Consider the following 14,347-nt stretch of genomic DNA (forward strand, 5'->3'; position numbering starts at 1 on the left):
GCCAAATTTCAAATTCCTGTTTCCAGAGAGCTTCCCAGAGAAAAGATTGACAGTGTGTGTCTGTGTATGTGAGAGTACATACACACACACCCCAATGTATTTTTCCACTTATGTCGTTCTCTGAAATGGCTAAACAGTTTTGGCTGAAACTGCCCAGAAAAGTTTCTGTTTCAGCTTCAGGCAGACCACTGGCATGGAACATTTCAGCTCAAATGATTAAAGTTTGGCAATCTTTAGGCAACTGAAAGCAGGTTCTAATAATGGGAATTATGGTGCTACTGCTCTGTCTACAATATGGAGTCTGGGAAGAACATCTTGAGTTCTATGTTTTCAGTGCTCTACAAGGGAAGGCTGGCACGAGCAACTTTATGCAATTGTAAGATAAGGACATACTGTGCCGTCATCCCATTTGCCTACCAGTCTCAGTCCCTATCAGATTCACTTTTATCAGGCTGAGTCAAAGTAGGGTATTTTTAAGGAAAGGACAAGCATCCATGACATAGAAAACTTAATTTGTAACACCACAGAATTGAATATGGATCCCTCAACAATTGATTAAAACAGTGCCACCAACCGCCATGCCACAAAATTATCTGTTTAGCAAAATATGTGAAAAAGCCATTTAGACTGAATTAAATTGGGTTCTTTTTAAACAATAAAATCATATGCCCATGCTGGCACCTGATGTCAACCACCAGTGAGGTACTTATGGAGCCTTGAACAGCTGTTATTTTTCTCCTGGTCTAACAAATGATGCACTGATGGTTTCGGAACAAACATTGTTCAACAGACCAAGACATGTTCCTGGCCCCAAACGTGTCTCAGCCCAAGACCGACAAGACCAAAACAAGGCAAGATACAAGACTGTTCAGGCAATGGAGGGTTTAGCAATTATAGATGAAAGAAAGGAAGAGAGATTTGAAGGAATTTGGAGAATAGCAAGACCGTTCCAGTTGTAGGGGATAGAAGAATAGAAAGCCTGCACCCACAAGACAAGAGTGTAGGCATGGGAAGTATAAATATACTTGTTTTCTAAGTTAGAATGAATCCCTCTTACTCTATTAAGCCACATTCTGGTTAAGAGATCTCTGCTTCCCTTGCAACCTGTGATAGCCACACTTCCCACATTCTGCAGTCAGCCTTTTGATACAGTATATTAGACCCCTAGCACAGCCTTTATCTCACAGCCGCTGTTACAACCCTTCAGGTTTCCTTGACAATCAGACTACACAGACCTCATAGAACAGCAGATTCAAGGTGTATGTGTGCCATAGCTTCCCGAGGAAAGATCAGCAGCGATTTGCTTCACAGAACTGGAGTGACTACCAGGCCTGGAAGCAATGTGTAATTCAGACAGACACACTTTCCCTAACAAATACAAGTGAATTCACAGCAGTCCTGCTGCCACCAAAATGTAGATGACAGCAAGGTAGTTAAAGCAATGTAAATCGTTGGATCCTCACTTACCCGAGACTCCTTCACTTCCTCATTCCCATCAACCTCGTCATCCTAGAGAGAAAGAAGAAAATGAATGTAGCCATGTAGGGTAATAACTTCTATAGCAGCAAGGTTTGGATTTCCTGGTATTTACGTGACTAGGCTTTTCAAGAGAGAGGTGCTGATTCTTGATATCTAGGTAACTGTGAAAAGCTTTTGAGAAAGGGATTGTACAAAGGAACTTTAAGTCTCAGTAATCAAAGGCAGATTCTCAAAGGCAGGAGATGGTGCTTATCTCAGAGCTTCTCCAATTACCTCCCATTTGATAAACTTTAAAGGGCAAGGTGGGTGAGGGAATATCTTTTACTGGACCAGCTTCTGTTGGTGAGAGACGCAAGCTTTCAAGCTTACACAGAGCTTTTCTTCCTGGGACCTTTCAGGCCTATGCACTAAGCTAACGGGATGCAGCCATCCTATTCAAAACCAGAAGCAAATTCACTTTGAATGTGGTAGAACAAATTCCCTTTTCTCCCACCCCAACAAAGTCACTCACATCTTTTGTCCAGAAAGAGATTCCAGTGCCTCTTCGCCTCTCCTTTGGCCGCCGCCTCTCTCGGATTGACTGCTTGTTTGGAGATCTATCATCTAAATCCTGATCTTCACACTCTAGCCAAACAAGGACAGACTGCTTTGATTTAAATGATTTACCTGTGTGCTTTTCTCAAAGCCCTGGTGACATTTTCAAACTGGTTTCCATCACTAAGAAAGGGCTCGTGTTGTACTACACTTCAGTCAATAAACATGCAAGATGGAATCCCTCTTCCCCACTAAACCTAATATTTTGCGCTCCTTTCTTCTAGACGGGCCCAGATAGTGGCTGTCCCTTTATCTGCATAGCTCCCACCACCATGCAGGGGCATTAGCTTATCAGGATTCTGAGGGAGGAGTTACATTAGTCAAGTTCTCTAGCACCACTTCCTGGAGAATCTAGATGTTCCCTCCCAGTAGATGGTCAAAGGAAAAGCCACCACCTCTTATTCATGTCTCGAAAGGCAATAAAAATGGACCACTTCATAAGGGACTTGGATACCCTCTTTCAGTCATTCTGTTTACATACACATCTGACAAGCTGGCAGCACACCTGTACCAGTCCCCTGCTAGAAGAGCAGGAAATAAACCTAGAATCTCAGGCTATGTACACTGAGCATATTGCTTATTCATTAAACACCTTGACCTGAAATGCTTGGGTTGTCTTCTCATTTTAGGAGGTACATACCATTTTTCTCCATCTCAGTGGCTGTGCTTTGGAAGTCTGCTGGGTTCACAGAGTCAGGGTCCAGAGATCTATTTGTCCGGGCCAGGTGAGAACTTGCGTAAAGAGAAGGGGCTGACGTGGAGGGAGATACTGGTGTTGTGGGTTTGTCTGTTTGTGCTGGACACCTTAATCGCCGATAGACAGACTGTAAATAAACAGAGCCATAAATAAAGGTTAGCAGAAAGGTAACGACTAGGAGAGCTGGACTTTAGCTACTGGATGTAATCACTCAGCGTTTACAGCCCTCCACACTGCCGTTGGATAAACCACACCTTGCCATAGACGACAGATTAGGAAAACAGCATAAAATGTATTCCATCTTGCTGGGGTGAGTGGCAGAAGAGGAAACAGGTTTTTGTTTATTTTTAAGTAATTTTGGATTGCACAGTCACATTCGGAACACAGCTTGAAGACCGAAGAGCAGCCTTGCTTGACCCATACTGCCAAGACTAGCAGGTATCCTTTATAGAAATGAACTGTCGAGAGTCTAAGGGGGACAAAAGAGACAGGACCATTATATATCTGTCCCCAGTAAAGTGTTTGGCCAGTACTGCAATGTCACTCCTGCAGAGATATAGGAGACCATCACCACAGGACTTGGTTCACAGTGGGATGAGGTATGGAGGTGCAAAAAGCTGTGAGCACATTTTATGGGAAAAGCCAATCTGGGCTATAGAAGATGGTTAGTAGAAATATCACAGACCTCCAGGTTGCTTGCTAGGTGTGTATATGAGCTGAGGGGTGAAAACATTATCTACTAAAGAGTTGCTGGATTCAGGCTTCTTTTCTTGTCATGTAGTTGTTAATCAGCTTCCATGTAAAACAAGGATACATGCCAATGATAAGATTAACAGTTGTGTAACAGGTTTTGTTAATTCAACCACTCAATCTTTTCTATAGGAAGTCAAGTCAATGGTGAGGTTTTATACAGAAGGGGTTCCACAACTCATCTGTTTACAATACTTCTTGTGGTGTTCATTGACTTTACTCCAGCTGGATGTTCATTTTGCAGTAAGTATTCTCTATGTAAGAAAAGCCGCTTGGGTTCAAGAGTCCAAATAAACGTAATGCCTGGGGAGATGATGACCTCCTACGACACTTCTCTCTCTCTCCTCTCCCCTCCCTCCACCCCCAAACACCTGAATCCACCAACTACATTCAAAACATCTGTAGAGGAACATTAAGGAATCCAGTGGCACCTTAAAGACTAACAGATTTTTGGGGCATAAACTTTCGTGGGTAAAAAACCCACTTCTTCAGATGCTAGGCCTCAATCCTGACCCTTATTGCCAGAAGAGAGGAACTGTGGCACAATTCTCCTTTTATTAGCCTTTGCATTCCATGGTATTGTTACTTTCATGATTTATTTTGTCTGACAAGAGACAAGTGTTATGTCAAGTCGAGAACAAAGCAATAGCTGAGCCATAACACAGCAACACTATACACAGATTAATCAAGCCTGGGTCATTTCTGACTGTACTAATCCTCCTAGTAGCAAATCCACAAGGAGACAGACAGAAGAATTTTAATCAATATCAGTTGTCCCAAACCACTGAACTCTCAAGTAGCAACTATTAAGGATAGAGAGATCACCTCCTCATCCTGGTTTCTATTCCACCAGGGCCGGGTCTCCTCCCGTCTCTCACTGCTGTCCTCAGTGCTCTCAGGTTTCTCACTTTGTTGTTCCTGAGCTTGCCGCTCCACTCGAGACCGGCTGAAAGTTCGTTCTGCCTCCTGAAGGTCTGTGAGTGTTACACCCTGGGAAAGGGGTAAGATTGCATCAGTTACACATGCTGGTTTGTTATGTGCTTCACCCACCTGACAAAACCTGTCTCTTTAGTTAGATGGCAAGTTCTTCAAGACAGGTAACACCTGTCCACTTTGCCTAGCACAATGGGTCTTGATCCTGAAAGAGGTCTCTTGCCCCTTATATAAAGTAATAGATTGGGATAGCACTTAATACTTCTCAGCTAACATGCATCATCACTGGACTCCTCAAAAGCAAACTCAGTGCAGAGCATCAAGCCATAAGAGTGAAGAGCAAAGGAGCTTGCAATATCACCGGCAACCAGAACTGCAGCCTTAGTTTGTACATCTGGAAGGGGTACGCTGAATTAACTGTTCCCAGGAACACTTACTAGAGCTCACCAGATGTGCCAGTCGGAGGGTCTGGACTATAGCACTCCAATATATACTTTCTCCAGCCACTTTGTCATCACAGGATTTTACTTTTTATTCTGTTACACACACACACACACACACACACACACACACTTTTCTGATGGTGTTTCAGTCTGATGTATTCTAGACTAAGCCACAAATGGTAACCATCAACTACAGGCTTCAATGTGTAAAGTTAGTAAATTCAGACCGGGAAGTAACATTCCTATAAACACAAAGGACTAAAACCCATATGGCGACAATCTCATCATAATTCACATGACTATCAGACAGATTATTTCCCATTCTGAATGTACACCTTCCTTGGTGATGGGTGTTAAGGAGCTAGCTCCTTGGAAAGAGACTTTGAACACTAGATTGATTTCTGGAAAGTTTACCCCTCTCCTGGGTTCCGTGGGCCACTGTTGTACATAGACGAAATAAGTTGGTTTTTGAATTTTTAAATTGTGCAGGTGATAGATATGAAGCCCATGGTGTTGTGGAAAGAGGCACAGCTGTCTGAGCAGAGATTGGAATACAAGCCTTGATCCACCAGAGCCCAGATCAGTCAGCCTTCCAGGCATGTTGCAAAGCCCATCTTCTCTTTTCACTAAGGCTGCTGAGAATGACATGGGCTGCACTGGATATATTTATGGGCAGTTCTTGGTTTAAATTCACATTGTGATGTTTAATTTATGGGACTGATGCCTAGAGTTGTATTCAAAGAAATTTAATTCAACCTACTTTCTGAATTTCCCTACGATGCTGCTGTGTGTCTGACTTCAGCCCACAAAAACATCGGCAGGTATATTACAAACACTTCATTACACATTTTTGCAATAATGGGTGACAACTGAGTCTACTCATCTGGTATGTTTACTGAAGCTGGTAACCAAGCAGACAGGGTGGTTCTTATGGGATTAGTGATGGTATCTGTGCCTCTAACAGACCACCCATATTTTTCTCGAATTTTGGATGGTCCTCACGTCAGTGTAAATTCATAGTAATGTGATCATTTCTATTTTCTCCATTAGAACACTGATCAGTAGAAATATTAACACTTTAAAATGAGACTGCTGTGTTCCCTCCCACACCGAAACCAAACTAGCAAGTCATTTTGGTCTTCCTACCTGTAACAAGAGAAGTCATGAGCTAATTCAGTTCAAACTAAATGGAAGGATAAACAAAAATAGATCTGTGACTAGGGTTTTTGATTTCAAAAGGGCTAACTAAAAGCTTAAGGAAATTAGTTAGGGAAGTGGATTGGACTGAAGAACTTGTGGATCTAAAGGTGGAAGAGGCCTGGAATTATTTCAAGTCAAAGTTTCAGAAACTATCAGAAGCCTGCATCCCAAGAAAGGGGAAAAAATTCATAGGCAGGAATTGTAGACTAAGCTGGATGAGCAAACATCTCAGAGAGGTGATTAAGAAAAAGCAGAAAGCCTACAAGGAGTGGAAGATGGGAGCGATCAGCAAGGAAAGCTACCTTATTGAGGTCAGAATATGGAGGGATAAAGTGAGAAAGGCCAAAAGTCATGTAGAGTTGGACCTTGCAAAAGGAATTAAAACCAATAGTAAAAGGTTCTATAGCCATATAAATAAGAAGAAAACAAAGAAAGAAGAAGTGAGACCGCTAAACACTGAGGATGGAATGGAGGTTAACGATACTCTAGGCATGGCCCAATATCTAAACAAATACTTTGCCTCAGTCTTTAATGAGGAGCTTAGGGATAATGGTAGGATGACAAATGGGAATGAGGATATGGAGGTAGATATTACCACACCCCAGGTAGAAGCCAAACTCAGAAGCTTAATGGGACTAAATCAGGGGGCCCAGATAATCTTCATCCAAGAATATTAAAGGAACTGGCACATGAAATTGCAAACCCATTAGCAAGAATTTTTAAATGAAACTGTAAACTCAGGGGTTGTACTGTATGACTGGAGAATTGCTAACATAGTTCCTATTTTTAAGAAAGGAAAAAAGGTGATCTGGGTAACTACAGGCCTGTTAGTTTGACATCTGTAGTATGCAAGGTCTTGGAAAAAATTTTGAAGGAGAAAGTAGTTAAGAACATTGAGGTCAATGGTAATTGGGACAAAATACAACATGGTTTTACAAAAGGTAGATTGTGCCAAACCAACCTGGTCTCCTCCTTTGAGAAGGTAACAGATTTCTTAGACAAAGGAAACACAGTATTTTACCTCGATTTCAGTAAGGCATTTGATACGGTTCCACATGGGGAACTATTAGCTAAATTGGAAAAGATGGGGAAAGGAACTGGTTAAAGGGGAGACTACAACGGGTCACACTGAAAAGTGAACTGTCAGGCTGGAGGGAGGTTACTAGTGGAGTTCCTCAGGGATCGGTTTTGGGACCAATCTTATTTAATCTTTTTATAACTGACCTTGGCACAAAAAGTGGGAATGTGCTAATAAAGTTTGCAGATGACAAAAAGCTGGGCGGTATTGCCAATACAGAGAAGAACCGGGATATCATACAGGAAGATCTGGATGACCTTGTAAACTGGAGTAATATTAATAGGATGAAATTTAATAGTGAAAAGTGCAAGGTCATGCATTTAGGGATTAACAACAAGAATTTTTGTTATAAGCTGGGGATGTATCAGTTGGAAGTAACAGAGGAGGAGAAGGACCTCGGAGTATTGGTTGATCGCAGGATGACTATGAGCTGCCAACGTGATATGGCCATGAAAAAAAGCTAATGCGGTCTTGGGATGCATCGGACGAGGTATTTCCAGTAGAGATAATGAGGTGTTAGTACCATTATACAAGGCACGGGTGAGATCTCATCTGGAATATTGTGTGCAGTTCTGGTCTCCCATGTTTAAGAAGGATGAATTCAAAATGGAACAGGTACAGAGAAGGGCTACTAGGATGATCCGAGGAATGGAAATCCTGTCTTATAAAAGGAGATTCAAAGAGCTTGGCTTGTTTAGCCTAACCAAAAGAAGGCTGAGGGGAGATATGATTCTCTTTATAACTATATCAGAGGGATAAATACCAGGGAGGGAGTGGAATTATTTAAGCTCAGTACCAACATGGACACAAGAACAAATAGATATAAACTGGCCATCAGGAAGTTTAGACTTGAAATTGGATGACTGTTTCTACCATCAGAGGAGTAAAGTTCTGGAACAGCCTTCCAAGGAAGCAGTGGAGGCAAAAGACATATCTGGCTTCAAGACTAAGCTTGATAAGTCTATGGAGGGGATGGTATGATGGGATAGCCTAATTTTGGCAATTAACTAATCTTTGACTATTAGCGGTAAATATGCCCAATGGCCTGTGATTGGATGTTAAATGGGGTGGGATCTGAGTTACTATAGAGAATTTTTTCCTGGGTGCTGGCTGGTAAGTCTTGCCCTCATGCTCAGGGTTTAGCTGATCACCCTATTTCGGGTCGGGAAGGAATTTTCCGCCAGGGCAGATTGGCAGAGGCCCTGGGGGTTTTTCGCCTTCCTCCGCAGCGTGGGGCATGGGTCACTTGCTGGAGGATTCTCTGCACCATGAAGTCTTTAAACCATGATTTGAGGACTTCAATAGCACAGACATAGGTCAGGGGTTTGATACAGGAGTGGGTGGGTGAGATTCTGTGGCCTGTGTTGTGCAGGAGGTCAGACTAGATGATCAAATTGGTCCCTTCTGACCTTAAAGTCTATGATTCTGTGAAGTCATTTAAAAATACTGATGAGTTAAATCAACACATACACACACGCCGTCTTCAGCATGTGGTCTTATTTTCCTGCACTTATGTAGCTCAAATATATAAACTTGTTTTTAAACAAGTTTGGGGTAAAATGGTTTGAATGGCAAGGACGTGCACTGGATGTCAGCCTGGGATGTATTTCTACAGCCTAGTTGTAATCACTTCAAACAAAGACAATCAGTATTTGTAACAAACACTGATAGATCTTCAGAGAACTGCTCACACATCCTGGAAAACTGTCCCAGCCAAGCTGGGACCTGGAGAACTGCAATCTGCTAACCCAATTCTTCCTGAAGTTTAAGATGGATATATGTTTCTTTGTTTTCTGTTCCGAACTGTGTAACATTGTTGTTGGCTGTTATAAGGTGAAACATGACATCCTTTTAAGTGGCTGCATTTCAGCAAATTACATGAATCCTTGTGTATTGTTTGTGGTCATTTAGTCTGTAAAGGGCTTTGAAACCCAAGTGATGTACAAAGTCTTCTCCAATCAAAGGACTGTAAAGCTGCCTTGGCACCTTTTGTAGGCCACCACCCAACTCCCCTTCTGTCTCCTCAGACAAGTCTATATGTGTATGGCGATGGACTAGCAGAACAAGATACCACCGCCCATTAAATGCCAGTTTGTCTGCTACTCTGCTGCAGGGCCATCAGGAATTTCACTCCTCACCTGTGTAGACCTACGAGTCTGGCGGGCCTGTCTGGATCGGGCCTTCCTTAGTGACTCTGCTTCCTCATCCCGCACAGGAGTCAGATATGACCTGAAAGAAAGGGTCAAAAACACTTAACATAAAATCGGACAATTTTGATTTGCAAGTCTCAAAGCAATGACAGTATTCATGCCATTTCATACACAATACTGGAAAGTACCTTCTGCTCCCATTTCCTAGGGCCACCCAGCACCTGGCTGATTGCTGCGGCTGCCACGTACATTGTAGTATCTTCAAGCAATGACTTCTGAAATGTTAACCTGTTAGACACATTCTATGCTCCCCTGTAAGCCAACCCCCATTAGAAGGCACATTCTGCATACCGTCTGGGACCTCATATACCCCTACCTCCTTCAAGTCTCAATACAGAATTAAATAAATCCAGAAATGCGTAATCTCATTCACAATCAGACTTCAGAATGTAAATAAATCCTGCATCATTATGAAGTCTGTTACAATGGACCCCTGCTGAAGTGCAGCAATACCAAAGGAACCCACTCCAGCATACATATTGGAGTAAACCCCACCCAACCTTCTTATAGTGAAAGGTAATCCATTTGAAGCAGACAGAAGAAACCACTTTATACAGCATAGTTAACATATGGAAAGATTAGATGTTTATATGAGAAAATACCTGTACAATAGACATGATTAAAGAGTTTTAGAAGAAGCAACAGAGGGTCCTGTGGCACCTTTGAGACTAACAGAAGTATTGGGAGCATAAGCTTTCGTGGGTAAAAACCTCACTTCTTCAGATGCAAGTCACTTGCATCTGAAGAAGTGAGGTTCTTATCCACAAAAGCTTATGCTCCCAATACTTCTGTTAGTCTCAAAGGTGTCACAGGACCCTCTGTTGCTTTTTACAGATTCAGACTAACACGGCTACCCCTCTGATACTTGAGTTTTAGAAGGTTAATCAACTTTCCTGCTTCAGGGCATAAGCCATCTACTAAATGATAGGTGTTGCAGGAAAACCTTCCCCTCTAGGCAGGTTATTTCATAATTGTCTATCAAGGGTTACTTGTACCTTCCTCTGAAGTTTCTGGTACTAGCCTTTGTACTCAACTGGACAGTGATCAACTAGCTGAAGACACACTCAATGAGACAGGGATTGTGGACATTCTTGCTTCATTCACTGTGTCTCTTGTACTGCACAAACTGCAAATGAATTAGTTCTAAGGGTGAGCAGCTTGCTCCTGCAGGTGCATGGAATAGGGTCTTCTGGCCACGTCTAGCCAAACACACATTTCTACATTCTGATTATTGCTCCCCTCCTCCTAAACTCCTAAATAAATTCGACTGTTGAGAAAAGTACCTGTTTGGTTAAGCACTCAAACCAGGAAGGGACAAAGTGAAGGTTGCACACCAATGCATAAGGACAGTCTAAATCAGTATGATATACATTTTCTACAACCTTAGACAAGTGGAGAGTCTTCTACTCTGCATACCACCCAGAGGCAGTTAAAGTCATTTATATGAAGAGTACAGTTACAAAACATACAACAAATTAAGTACAACAGAGCAGTAGTGAAATTTAGCCAGTGAAATTTTGTAGCTAAGTAGATTTGTTAGTTTACTGCTCTGAACTGCACCTAACTGCTGTGCTGCATATTGGAGAAACTGTAGGACTTGCTAAATGAGTAAAATACATACCAGTAAGACATCAGTCCCGTGGAAAGTCTAAGTAAATGAAGAAACTGGACCATTCCAACAAAGTTTGATTGTACATGAAAAATTACAGCATGCTCCACGTTTGTATCAAAGACTGTAGGGAAAAAAGTGTCTAATATACTGCATTTGAGAAACAGGATGTGATTGTGTAAATTGAGATAATGCCTGTGTACAAGTGGGTAGAATTAAAAGGACACCAGAGGCTGGAGTTGGGACCAGCAAGTCTTCTAAAGAGTTGCACCTGTGATGAGTCTTAATACTACTGGGAAGCCCTGCCTAAGATGGATGTAGTATTTGGAATAATCTCCAGGATATCCTGGTGTTAACATATTTGTGATGCATTCATGAGTAGGAAGTTATGTGTATGGTAGGGTGACCAGATGCCCCAATTTTATAGGGACAATCCTGATATTTGGGGCTTTTTCTTATATAGGCTCTTATTACCCCCCCACCCTCTGTCCTGATTTTTCACACTTGGTCTCTGGTCACCCTAGTGTATGGGGTATAGTAGAGGCCCAAAGGGACATCAGGACAGCACATTTTGCAAAGCTTTCCTTTCATCCCCACATTTACGAAGACTTAGGTCAACATTTTCTAAAAGTGACTAGCGATTTTGGGTGCGCAACATGCAACACCTTGAAGGGGCTTGGTTTCCAGAAGGCGGATGCTCAGTATCTTCTGGAAATCAGGCCCCTTTAAGAGGTCTCAAGTTGAACCCCCAAAGATTGAGGTGCCCCAAAAATCACTAGTGGCTTTTGAAAATGCTGGCCTCCATTTGCACACGTATTTTCCATCACTCATTGCAGAAGTGTTATTTCTGGAGCTCACCTAAAGTTACTGTAAACGTCTGAGAGGGTAATTCTATCATCAGACATGACTCAACCATGCCATTGCTGTGTAGAGTAGCTATTTCAAAGCTAAAATGTGAACAACTCCACACTGCTCTTACAGCTTTTTCCTTCAGTGGATGTCTCCCTGAGTCTGGAAATTCAATCAACAACCAACACGTCTAGTGACAGCTCGGTCAGATGTTTGCTAGCTAGTAAGTCTGCTACTGTGAAAAGTGATATTTGTGCATTTGTTAATACTACTTTTCACAGCCGACTTACTCAGCCCCGGCAAGCTGGGGGACAAATTAAGCCCTGGATGGGAGGTGGGTAGGGAGCACCTTATTTGTGTTTCTATTCTATTTAGGTCCAGTAAAGAACAGAGACAACTGTAGATTATTTTGTCTGAAAAAACCTCTACATAAATAAACTACAATGATTTAGACATGTATATGTGCATATTTATTTGTTTTTCCTAAAGTTAATTACCATGTATACTCGTTCATTAGCCCATTCGTTTATAAGCTGACCCCCCCAAAACGGATAGGTAAAAATAGCAAAAACTGTATGACCCTTTCATAAGCTGACCCTATATTTCAGGAGTTGGAAAACTTGGGCTCCCGACCCGTCAGGGTAAGCCACTCGCGGATTGGGACGTTTTGTTTACCTGGAGCGTTCACAGGCACGGAGCCCCTCAGCTCCCAGTGGCCGCGGTTTGCCGTTTCCAGCCACAGGGAGATGAGGGGCTCCATGCCTGCAGACGCTCCAGGTAAACAAAGCGACAATGTATTAGATATTCAATTCAATGATTCCATAGAGTTTAAAATCATCAAATTTTGGTGTAGACCCATTTATAAGCCGACCCCCACTCTTTGATGCGTCACTTTTTTTACCATACACTTATGAACGAGTATATTACAGTAAGTATTCTAGGAAAAATTGTCAGAGCGGGCACCAGCAAGAGTTGGTGGCCGCACTCTGAGGCCACCAAAAATTTCATGTGAGAACCCATGCCCTAGATGCAGCCAGAGAAATACTTTAGCGTGAACCTGAGACAAAACTAAGTGCTTCTGGATAGAGTAATGCCTGGAAAGACATTCTGCAACCAAAGGAATGGTCTCCTGCTGTTTGATTTCTGTTGTGTTCAGGGAAACAAGACTTTATGTTCATTGGTTTTATATAAACAGGATTGCACCAAAGAACACACCTGATTCCATCAATTTCTCCTAAAACAGTTAATATTCAGGGTCCCGTGGTTTAACTGTTTGGGTCAGAAGGGCAACAAAAAAAAAATATGTTGCCTGCAAAGAAGGAAAGGGAGATTCAGGATGGGGCACAGAACGGGCAGCAGTGAAAGTGAGCACACAGACTGGTGAACCCAAAGTACTGGGGGCAGGTCAACTTGTTAGCCTGTGAGACCAGTGTCTCTCCAAAGTGAGAACATGCCATGGAGAGAAACATCTCCCAAGTGAGACCTAAGCGAAAAGAAACACTGCAGAAGAAACAACATGGTAACCTTCTGGATACCCAGGGATACTGGAGAAGGAGGCGAATATGCCTGAAGAATACAGCAGTTTAAGATGGTCGGGTTAAAAGTGTTAGTTTCCTCCATGCTAGTCTGTAACAGCACAAGCATCTTTCAGGGTCCAGCCATCCAAGTCAATGACCTATAGCCAAGTAGACGGATACCGCCTAGCTATCAGCAGTCAGCCACTTCTGGCAAAAACTTCATCATCCAGCTGAAGAAGGCGGCTGCGTAGCTTGAAAGCTTGTCTCTTTCACTAATACAAGTTGACCCAATAAAAAAATATCACCTCACCCACCTTGTCTGTCTGACAGCATGACAGCCAGCACCTGTAAAGCTTACTGAAGTTACCGTATTTTATTCTAGTAGTAATGATGAAGGGCCCTTCGCCCCAAGGATATTAAGGTATGCGTGGGTCAAAACTCAACACTGGAAGTTAAACATTTGTCTTCATTTAACTCCCAGGCTCTTTCCAGCTGAATATTGTCAAATGCCCTGTGATGAAAGAGCTATAAACCCAGAGGATGCATTTATCTTAAAAACTTAGGCTATGTCTACACTACAGACAATGTCAGCATAATTTATGTCACTCAGAGGTGTGAAAAAAAACCACACCCGAGCAACATATGTTACACCGACAAAGGCTTGTGTGTGCAGCGCTATGTTGGTGGGAGAGCTTCCGCCGCCCATGGAGGTGGTTTCATTATGCTGACGGGAAAGCTCGGCATGTCATCAGCATAGAGCATCTTCCCCAGATGCGGTACAGCTGCACCACTGCAGCGCTGTACGTATAGAGGCGGCCTTAGTTACAAAGGGTCCACACCTTTGTAAAACCCCTCGTTATCCTGCCTGTTCATACAAAGACCAATATTCTCACAGCAATAATAATACTAAGAATAAATGCATTTTGTGCAGACAATAAGTACATGATTTCCATTCATTTCAACAATGGCGCTGTTGCTGACAGAGAAG

The 14,347-nt window shown here is 42.5% G+C and overlaps 1 protein-coding gene across 6 annotated transcripts in view; it reads right to left on the reverse strand.

The window, feature by feature from the left end:
• The window catches only part of PPP1R12B (protein phosphatase 1 regulatory subunit 12B), a 158,097-nt gene that overhangs the window by 61,034 nt on the left and 82,716 nt on the right, over window positions 1-14,347 (reverse strand). For all 6 annotated transcript variants that reach the window (XM_054025622.1, XM_054025620.1, XM_054025619.1 and 3 more), the window contains 5 exons: window positions 9,313-9,403; window positions 4,346-4,510; window positions 2,714-2,897; window positions 1,991-2,103; window positions 1,468-1,509 (listed from right to left, as the gene is read on the reverse strand). In XM_054025622.1, the coding sequence (XP_053881597.1) occupies window positions 1,468-1,509; window positions 1,991-2,103; window positions 2,714-2,897; window positions 4,346-4,510; window positions 9,313-9,403 (595 nt within the window). The remainder of the gene's footprint in view (window positions 1-1,467; window positions 1,510-1,990; window positions 2,104-2,713; window positions 2,898-4,345; window positions 4,511-9,312; window positions 9,404-14,347) is intronic.

This window comes from Malaclemys terrapin, chromosome 4, assembly GCF_027887155.1.
Source record: "Malaclemys terrapin pileata isolate rMalTer1 chromosome 4, rMalTer1.hap1, whole genome shotgun sequence".
NCBI classification, from domain to species: domain Eukaryota; kingdom Metazoa; phylum Chordata; order Testudines; family Emydidae; genus Malaclemys; species Malaclemys terrapin.